We start from the raw sequence: 10,370 nt of genomic DNA on the forward strand, positions 1-10,370 counted from the left end.
TGAGCTTCGATCGCAGGTCGATGATCGCCTGATGCTGATTAAGGAAGTCCATGCCCAAGATCACTTCGCGGGAGCATTGTCGTAGCACAACGAAAGTCGCAGGATAGGTATGTCCCTTGACTGTCACTCGCGCTGTGCATCGTCCTGATGACGTAATCATGTGGCCCCCTGCGGTGCGAATTTGTGGGCCGTCCCAAGCGGTCGTGACTTTCCTCAACTCAGCAGCGAATGTTCCATTCTTCACCGAATAATCGGCTCCAGTGTCTAGTAGAACGGTAACTTTCCGGCCGTCGATAACCACTTCTAATTCGGATGATCTGGCTCTTGTGTTGCACGTCGACCTGGGCGTCGGGCAAAGGCTTCGTCGGGTATGTGAATCCCCGGGGCGCCATCGTTTTGAAGGCGGTTAGCGTTGTGGTCGAGGTTGTCATTGTATGCGGCACCAACGCGTCGGGAGTGGCGTCTTCATGCGGCATGGTCGTTGCAAGATATTCGGCGCTTCCCTCGTGAACAGCCTCACTTCCAGAGGTTGCTGTCTTTAGTTTCCTCTACGGGGGCTGGGAGACCTTCCTCGTACCGCGGCTGCATAGCTGCGGCGTGGCGAGCGCGAGACTGACGGCGATGGTGAGCGCGAAAGGCGGTTCGGCGCGTACCCCTCTCGACGCAGGTACTCGTCGATTTCTTGCGGACGTTGGCCGAGGCGTGGTCGTGGTACGTCAACGGCAAATCCACGAAGACCGATACGTCAGCATGTGCAGTGACGAAGAATATGGCCAGCCTCACCGCAATGAAAGCCCAACGGCCGGTTGTCAGAAGCCCTCCAGGCGTCACATTCCCTGGGGCTTGAGCGTCGTTCGTAGGTTGGGCGGGCGGGGGCAGGGAGGCGACGTTCTGGAACAAGTGGTTCATCTCAGAGAGGACACTGGATTAACACCTCTTTTTGGGCTAGTTGGTGCATACTTGAAATAGAGAAAACCTAGCGCCAAAACCATGAAAACCACAAGGACGAACGACGACGAGACACAAGCGCTATACTCACAACTGAATTTTTATTGAAGACAGGATGTAGCTTAAATAGGGTGAAGCTTCAAGGGAGAGAAAGGTGACAAGGAGGAGAAGGTGAACAATGGCAACATCGCTTCGCAGAAGCGGGCAGACAGCCAAAAATCACACAAGAAAAAGAAAAATTACATGATAACTGAGTCTAAAAAGTTAAACTCTGAGGCAAAAAGAGATAAAGAAGGACTACTGATGCACCTACAGCCAAATTTATTTGTGTACAAAGCCTCCAGGCTAACACGCGGAGCCTTATCTATTCAAAAATAAAAAGAAAACATTTGACAGAAGTCTGTATGGTTGCGAAATTAATTTAGTAGAAAGATGACTGACGCCAACCAGGTTAATGGTGGTAACCGGTTTGCGCGTTGTTAGCACCCCTTCTTTTCCCAGAATTCGAGCCAGCGTCTCGCTCACGCCTTTCACGTATGGTATGCAAACACGTTTCCGGTTCTGGCGTGTGCTTGGGGAAGAAATAGAGCTGTTTCTGTTTTTTCGTTTTTGTTTTTGGCTGACGCATTGGATGAATGAACGGGGGCACCCACTTCTTGGAGATCTGAGACTACTCGGTTTTTATCGTTTCTTTTTTCTTCATGTGAAGAACATATGGTGTCGGCTCTCTTCAACAAAAACAGCTCTATTTCTTCCCCAAGCACACGCCGGAACCGGAAACGTGTTTGCATACCATACGCGAAAGGCGTGAGCGAGACGCTGCCTCGAATTCTCGGAAAAGAAGGGGTGCTAACAACGCACAAAGCGGTTACCACCATCGGACGCTTCCTCCCCCGCCCGAAAGACGGTCACCCAAAGGAAAGAGCCCAAGGGGTTGTATACAAGATACCCTGCTCAGTCTGCCCGGCCTCGTACGTGGGGGACACAAAGAACTTCACCGAAAGAATGAGGACACAAAGCGGACGTCCGACAAATGAACCGTCAGCGCAGCGCGGTGGCCGAACACTGCGAGGAATGTGACTACCGAATTGACTTTGACGGCAATATTGTACTGGAGACCGAAGCTAACCAGCGCAGGAGGCTTCTGCTGGAGTCGTGGCACATACAAAAGACACGAATGAATGTTAATCGCTCCCTGGGGACACTTCCTTCGTCTTACATCCATGGTTTGCGGCCATTGACCCGGAGGTATTCATCACGAGGGCTTAAACAGCCAAGTTGCGCCTCGCCCGTAGTCACACCGTGAAGAAGGGACCGAGCCGGTGCCGAAACGTCGTGTTTTTCAAAATTAACCTGAATGGCGTCAGTCATCTTTCTACTAAAGTCATATCTATGCTCTTGCCAAGAATCTTCGTCTCATTCAAACGCGCCTCGCACCCGTCGCAGCTCATTACGTGCGCAACCAAATGTGCGTACTTATCTTTTAAGTTTGACAAATTTCGGGCATGGTCCCCCAAACGCTCGTTGATGCAGCGGCCAGTCTGACCGACATAAGACTTCCCGCAAGTTAAGGAGATAGCGTAGACCACTCCTACGGAACACTTGATGAACGGTGTGTCGTGCTTTATCTGGCACCCCCGCTTCCTAGAGTTGCAGATTCGCGGACACAACTTTTCCAGCTTGTTAGCAGCCGAAAAAACGACACTCACGCCATACCTGTTGGCCACTTTCCTCAAGTTGTGCGTTGTGCCCTTGTGCGTTCGGGGCTCGTGAGCCGCGCTCCGTGCGACGAACCACCAGCAACTACAGCAAAAAAAAACTGTCTTAAAGGGACACTGAGGAGAAGTTAAGTCGGCTTGTATCGATAGAATGCCAGCTCCTGATCACAAAAATGCCACTCTTGCTGAAAACAAATCTCTTGTAAAGTAGAGAAGAGCCAGAACCAAAATACAGGTATCGCCGCCACGGGCTAATCTCGCAAGTACAAGTATGATGATGTCATAGGACAAGAGGCGCCGCCATGGAGGAATTTTCCTTCCTCCATGGATACCACGAATCTCTAATGCCGACAACGGAAGCATGCGCGGTTCAATATTGAAGTAAGTTTTGTTTTAACATTAACAGAAAATTTTTAGCATTAACAGTTTTAGCATTAACAGAAAATGGGGAACTTGGTTGCTGGTGACCCGCTGCACGTTGGTTCTCTTCGAGCTTTGGCCCTCACCTGGCGACTCGGTTCCTGCTGTCTGGCCGGACCATCTTGCATGCCCAATTGTTGCATGAGCAAGTGTGCACGATAAATCTCTCTATTTTTTACCTCTAAGGTTTTCTCTTTTTGCTCGTCGTAGCGACGAGAAGTGTGCACGTAATTTAGCAGTCTCTCTTCCACTAGTTCTGTTCTCTTCCTCTCGTGGCGTGCCCCCAGGCTACCTTTTTTTTCTCTCTCGTGGCTTGCTCGCCTGCGGGGCTCTCACTTTTCTGCAAATTTGTGTCGCCATTTGCCCGTCTTTCTCGCTCGCTGCAGGCACGTTCTGACAAGCTTGGCCTAACACTCAGCTTGATTGCTAACCCTTTCTATCTCTAACCACCACCCTTGTTTCTCTCCTTACTCTGCCGCCGGGGACTGCCTGCTACTAGGGGGGAAGGAAGCCACGTGTTCGGGACCGGCGTCGCCGCTCTGAGGGACATCCCTCTTTGTAGCTAAACGCCCGAACGGCTTCTATCATTCTTGCTTCCACAGGATGGCATCGCCAGCATCAAGCACCACCTCCAGCCCAAGTCGACCCGGATCGCAGCCGCGTCTCGAGGGAAGCACGCTCACGGTGTGTTTTCCGCTGGCGCGCACGTTCCGATGCACCGAGAAGGGATGCGCTACCGCGTATGCCCCGGTCACGTGGACGTCCAGGCGGCAGTCCCTCCTTCGACACCTGGAAAGCGACCATGGCGTGCGCGTCGACCGGGTCATATACTTCTGCACCTTGTGCGAGAAGGATATTGGCCTTCGTCCGACTCTGCACGGATGCCTCGCTGGAGGGAGGTTCGAGGAGACCGCTCCTGTGGACCATCGCCACAAGTGCTCTGAGTGTGCAATGTCTTTTACCACAAAAAAGGGATTGAACAATCACCACATGTGGCACCGCAAGAAAGCGGCTTCCGAGGCTCTGCCGCCCCGTCCCGGACCGTCAACAGCAACTCGCCCGAGGACACGCCGCTCGCCGACGCCATCTGAAGACTCCCTCCCGGAAACGGAGCCCACAGACTCGCCTCCACCAAGAACACCGTCACCGTTACTAACGCACTCTCTTTCTCTAGGTATCTTCGAAGCAGCCGACGAGCCACCGAGCCCCGCACCAGCAACGGACATCGCCCTGTCACCGATAGAGCCTGACGTCATCATCTCAACGCAAAGCGAAGCACCCGCCCGGGAAGAGTCGCCGATCCCAACTCCCGGAGACGAAGAGGAGAGCCCGACGCAGCAAATAGAAGAGGAAGACGGCGGCCACGAAGACGAGGAAGACACCGACCCTGCGGCAAGACGGACTGACGACGACAACGACGGCGCCGGGGACGAAGCAACCACCGACCCCCTGGCAAACCTGACCGAGGACAACGGAGTTCTCGCCGAGCACGCCAGGCGCCTCCGGCATTCGCTGCGGGAGCCTGTTTCTGATGAGGGTTGGGATGACTTCCTTTCCGTTTTGCAGGAGGCCATCGCGGAGGTTGCGAGGGAGGTAAAGCTGCCGACGGCTCCGGCCGGAGGTAAGCCGCGCCAACCGGTCAACCCCGAAAACGCTCAGCAGATTCAGAGGCTCTACCGCAGGAATCGCCGCCGAGCGGTACGCCTGATCGTGGAAGGCGAATCTTCGCTCTGCCCGGTCCCGCTGCAAGACATCCAAGACCATTTCACGGCCACGTGGGGACCCAAGGAGGTAGACACGACCATCCTCCTAGACAAGACCAGCTGCATCGAACCGGCGAAATTCCCCCTCGACGCATTCACGGAAGAAGAAGTCCTCAGGAAGCTCCGCAAGTGTGAGAACAGCGCCCCCGGGAACGACCGCATCACCTACCAACACTGGAAAGCCACCGACCCGGAAGCCAAGTTCTTGACCGCCGTATTCAACACCTGCGTCAAGTTCCAGAGAGTGCCCCAAGAATGGAAGGAGTCCCGGACGGTACTGATCCACAAGAAGGGAGAGGAGCAAGACATCGGCAACTGGCGCCCCATCGCCCTCGGCTCGACGATCGCGAAGCTGTACGCCGGCTGCCTAGCGTCCAGGCTGCAGCGTTGGTTCGAAGAGCACGAGACCCTCTCGCGCTGCCAAAAGGGGTTCCTGCCGCACGACGGGGTGTTCGAGCACAACTTCGTGCTGCAGGAGCGCCTTGACGCGGCGCGGGCCGGCCGTGGGGAGCTCTGCGTGGCGTTCCTGGACTTCGCCAACGCCTTCGGCTCCGTCGCCCACAACGCCATCGTCGACGCCCTGCGAGGAGCCGGCGCCGGAGACGACTTCTGCGCCATCGTAGCCGACCTGTACCGCGACAACACCACCCGCATCGTGGCAAAGGACGGAGCAACGCAGTCCATCGACATCTCTGCCGGAATTCGCCAAGGCTGCCCCCTAAGCGGACTACTCTTCAACCTGGTCATCGATCCAGTGCTACGAGAAGTTCAAGGAGACGAGCGACAACACAACATCCTGGCCTACGCCGACGACCTGACCCCGCTGGCCAACAGCCCGGAAGAACTTCAAGCCCGGATCGACAAAGTAACAGCCCTCTCTTCCAGGTTGGGACTTCAACTCAACCCCGGAAAATGCAAGACCCTGCACCTCAGCGGCCGGACGCCCGTCGGAACCAGGCCGACAGTCTTCGAAATCAACGGGACGGCCATACCAACGATTAACGACTTCGAATCCCAATCTTTTCTAGGACGCCCCGTCGGATTCAGCGTGTTCCCGGACACCGCGACCGTCGACGACGCCATCGGCGTAGGCCGCCGCCTGCTGACCTCGATGCTCGCCCCGTGGCAGAGGTTGGACGCTGTCAAAACATTCGTATATCCAGCGCTCAACTTCTCCATGCGGTGCGGGTTGTTGGGGAAGGCAGAGTGGGAGCGCCTCGACGAAGCCCTGCGACCACTAATCAAAAGAACTCTTTACCTTCCAGCAAACGCCAGCAACGACTACATCTACGGCAGCGCAGCAGCGGGCACGGCGGGAATTCCCCTGGCAGCGGAGCTGAGCGACATCTGCCGCATCGACAGCGCTTTTAAACTCCTTTCCTCTCCAGACGCAGAGGTTCGAGACCTGGCGAAGCGAGCCGTCACCGAGATCACCACCAAGAGACTGGGACGAGAAGTGACCGAGGCGGACGTCGCAGCCTACCTCAGCGGGGAGACGGAGGGAGACTTCAGGGCGCGGGCCTCGCAGCTCAAGTCCGTATGGACGGAGGCGCGAAAGGCGTCCCGGCGTCTCGAGGTCACGTGGGAAATGCGGGAAGATGGGCCCCACATCACCTGCGCCGACGTGACTCTGGCGCCGAAGCACCGAACGAAGGTCGTGAAGAAGCTGCGCTCGATCGCCACGGCCGCACGAAATCACTCTCTCCAACAGAAACCCAACCAGGGGAAAGTGATGGAGTGCGTCGCCGCCGATCCCAGCAGCTCTCACTTCATGCGTTCAGGTCTTTTCACCCGTTTCTGTGACTGGCGTTTCCTTCACAGGGCAAGGTTGAACCTCCTGCCACTCAACGGGGCCAGGCCGTGGGCACGTGCAAGCGACCAGCGGTGCAGAGCGTGCGGGCACAACCAGGAAACCCTACCCCACGTGCTCTGCCACTGCATGCGTCAGAGTGCTGCCTACACGGACCGGCACAACAAAATCGTGAACCGGCTGAAAGCGGCCGCTGGGAAGCGATTCACAGTCACCCACGAGAACCGTCCCGTGGGAACGACTAACCTCAGGCCAGACCTCGTTCTGGCGCGAGGGGAGTCGGCGATCGTCATCGACGTCACTTGCCCCTTTGACAATCGCAGAACCGCCTTCGATGCGGCACGGGAGAGTAAGGTCGCCAAGTACGAACCCGTGCGCCAATACCTGCTGCGAAAGTTCCAGCGGGTCAGCGTCGAGGCAATCGTTGTTGGAGCGCTCGGCTCTTGGGACCCCAACAACGATAAAGTAATGAAGAGGCTCTGTAGCAGACGCTACTTGCGCCTCTTCAAGAAGCTGGCGGTGAGCGACACCATCGCTGCTTCACGCGAAGTCTACTCCAGACACGTGGCTGCAAAGTGAGGGGCTCGCACTTCGGTGGACCTCAGCAGCTGCGAGTTGGAAGACTTCAAACACGCACAACTGCACACTCACACCACACGGATAAAACTTACAGACGAGACTTCCGATAAAAAGGAACGAACAATAATCAGATATGCCGATGAGAAAAAGGAAATGTCCCGAAACATTTCTGAAAAAGTATCTGTCTTCGGTCAACCAGTCCTTACCAACCAGCATTACCTGAGAGCACTGCTCGGCCTGCTGTGTTCCGGCGTGCGTTCCGGCCGCCGGCTTGCGTCGGTGGCCGGTGTTCGACCACCAAGAGTGATCTTTTGTTCCGGTGCCCTTCGGCTGGCGGGCGCCTCAACATGGTGAGCCAGCCACCTACAAAGGCCCTTGCCTTTGATGTCGTCGTCCCTGAGGGGGCTAGTCCGGAGGATGTCGTCGATGCGACAGCCTCCGTAGTTCGTTTGGAAGAAGTTTACTGTGTCCAGCACTTCGGTGGACGCAACTACCAAGTTACCGTAAAGAGTGAAGCCGCCATGGCTGCAATCGTTGATGCGTCTTGCCTCATCATCGGCAACGAACGCGTCCCCATCGTTCCCCTGAGCCCCCAGGTGACTCAGGTGACTGTTCTGTTTCTGCCCGCCCGAGTACCAAGTGATGCCCTTGCCAAGGCTCTTTCTCCTTATGGCAAGGTGCTGCACATAAGTCGCGGCATCATGGGGTCGCGTCCCACTGTCACCACCGGGACGCGGTATGTCCGAATTGAAATGAAGCCCGAGTCGCCCGTGCCTAACTACATCAAGGTCGCTGGCCACCGCGTGACATGCGATTACAAAGGCATGCAGCGTGTTTGTCGACGTTGTGGCTCGACATCACACTTCAGAGCACAGTGCACGGCTCCGTTCTGCGCCCGCTGCGGCGTCTTTGGGCACCAAGGCCAAGGTTGTGTGCTGCCGTGTCGACGTTGTGGTGATCCACACGCTACCGTGGCATGCGCGATCAAGCCCTCGTACTCTGAGGCTGCGGCCCGACCTGCACCTCCACCGGCTGCACAGGCAGCCGATGAAGCCATCAAGGAACGCGGCGTTTCCGACACCAACGGCTTTGTGAGTGGTTCCTCGGCGTCTCTGAATGTATCGGTGGAGGAAGCGGTGCCTACGGCTGATGCGTCCAGTGATGCACCTCGCAAGCCGGCATTAAATGTGCCTGCTATGTCAGCCTCAGTCTCTCCAAGTGTACCTGCCGCTACGGAGGCCGAGCCCATTGCGCCCCTGCAGGTCTCTGATGCTGGGGACAGGCCGCTCTCGCAGCCTGCGCGGCAGCCCGCAGCCAGCGTTGCGGTTTTGAGCGACAACGCAAGCGTATCTGAGGCCGATGGTGACGAGAGCAGCTTGTCGTCCTCAGCTTCTTCAGTCAACCTCGTCATCGACGAGACTATCATCGTGCCTGGGCAGGAGCCGAGGCCGCCGTCGTCATCTCCTTCGTCATCGCAGTTTAGTGTCGGCACAAATATTTCGCCTGGGCAGGAGCCAAGGCCATCTCCTGACGTGGAATCTGTGCAGTCGCCGTCCTCTTCTGCATCGAGGATTAGCGCCAGCACTTCTAGTACTCTCTCTTCGGATGTTGAGATGGTCGCTTTGAGCTCCAGCTTAAAGCGTCCACATACGTCGACTACGGACTCGGACAACTCTTCTGGTCGGGCAAGGAGGCCTCGTGCCTCCTCTGGTCCGACTCTACGAAAAAAGTGAGATGGTTTGGCGCCGTTCGTAGCGCGCATTGTATTGCTTAGACATCACAACTCGTTGTTTTTTGTTTTTTTTTCATTACCAAAATGGCTACACTTAACATCATCACGCTTAACGTGCAAGGGTTTCGCAATGTTATGAAGCAGACCGAGGTGGTCGCTTTCGCTCGTTCATCGGGCTGCGATATCCTCTGCCTGCAAGAAACTAATTTTTTTCGCCTCAGTGACGTGTTGGAATTTAAGCGTAGGTTTGGTATCGATGCTTTCTTTTCGTACGCTAGCACGCGTTCTAGCGGAGTTGGCGTTCTTGTTCTGAACCGAATACTTCTGCGAGACCATCATGTTACCTACGGTGCGCTTGGACGCGTCCTGGCGTTCGACTGCACGTTTAACTCACTTCGTCTGAGACTTCTTTGCATCTACGCACCTGCGCATTCTAATTTGGTAAACTCATTTTATAAAAATCTTGATGTGTATTTTCTTGGAGGACGAAACGTTGTGATGTTGGGCGATTTCAACTGCGTGCTCGATACGGTCGCTGATGTGCAGGGCCCTGGCAGAGGCAGACCAAGCTGGAATGCGCGCGAGTAGCGCCGCCTAGTCAACCAGTTTCTGTTAACAGATGCTTATGAGCTCCTGCATGGCGGCGTCTTTGTGTGGACTTGGCGTCGCGGATTGTCGTCAAGCAGGCTAGACAGGGCGTACGTACCGACGGGCCTTTCGAGGACAGTGGGTGCTGCTAATGTAATTACGCTGCCATCCTCACCAGTACACATATCAGACCATCGCCCCTTTCTTCTGTCGCTCAGGGTTCCGGCGGCTGCAGTGTCTCCTTTCAGACCATGGCGTTTGGATGTACGCATCCTTCACGATGCCAGCACGAGAGAAGGACTAACGCGGGCCTTGCGGTTTTCGGTTGTTGGGGCCGTGCCTGGTGACTGGGATCGTCTGAAGGAGCAGTGGCGTCACCATTGCGCTGCTTCTGGTCGAGCCCTTAGAGCTCGCGTCTCAGCTGAGGTTCGTGTTATGACGGCGAAGCTCCGTATAGCTCAGCGCACCCCGTCGCCATCGGCGCTTATGTGTGCATGGAAAGAGGAACTTTCAGAGCGTCTCCAGCGTCTTTTACGATCATCCTCTTTGACAGCGGCCGCATGGCGTTGTCGGCGCAATCCAACTTCTCATCCAGAGGTGCTTCGGTTTGCACGCCAGGAGCTGTTGTGCGCTCAAGGTGCCCCTGCTTTTACCTCTTCCGTCGGTGCTGTGGCCCAGCCAGTTGGCAGGAATTTCAGTGCGTTTTTCGTCCATTTCAGGGATATTGCTCAGTCGCACTTTTTGGTTCATCGCGATGACGTTTCCGCACACCCTTTTTTTGCAGGCTTGCCGCAGGTTGCGGATGAACTTCA

General features: G+C 55.9%; 2 protein-coding genes across 2 annotated transcripts; both read left to right on the top strand.

Annotated features, from left to right (window-relative positions):
* The first annotated feature begins 3,221 nt into the window (after positions 1–3,221).
* Positions 3,222–5,940, top strand: LOC144129487 (uncharacterized). Its single transcript, XM_077663654.1, has 2 exons — positions 3,222–5,834; positions 5,878–5,940. Exons 1-2 carry the CDS (start codon positions 3,690–3,692, stop codon positions 5,938–5,940), a joined length of 2,208 nt encoding a protein of 735 aa, XP_077519780.1. The 5' UTR covers positions 3,222–3,689.
* On the top strand, positions 5,875–7,407 carry LOC144127935 (uncharacterized). Its single transcript, XM_077660947.1, has one exon. It carries the CDS (start codon positions 5,961–5,963, stop codon positions 7,236–7,238), a length of 1,278 nt encoding a protein of 425 aa, XP_077517073.1. The 5' UTR covers positions 5,875–5,960; the 3' UTR covers positions 7,239–7,407.
* The last annotated feature ends 2,963 nt before the right edge of the window (positions 7,408–10,370 follow it).

This window comes from Amblyomma americanum, chromosome 4 (assembly GCF_052857255.1).
Source record: "Amblyomma americanum isolate KBUSLIRL-KWMA chromosome 4, ASM5285725v1, whole genome shotgun sequence".
Lineage (NCBI taxonomy): Eukaryota > Metazoa > Arthropoda > Arachnida > Ixodida > Ixodidae > Amblyomma > Amblyomma americanum.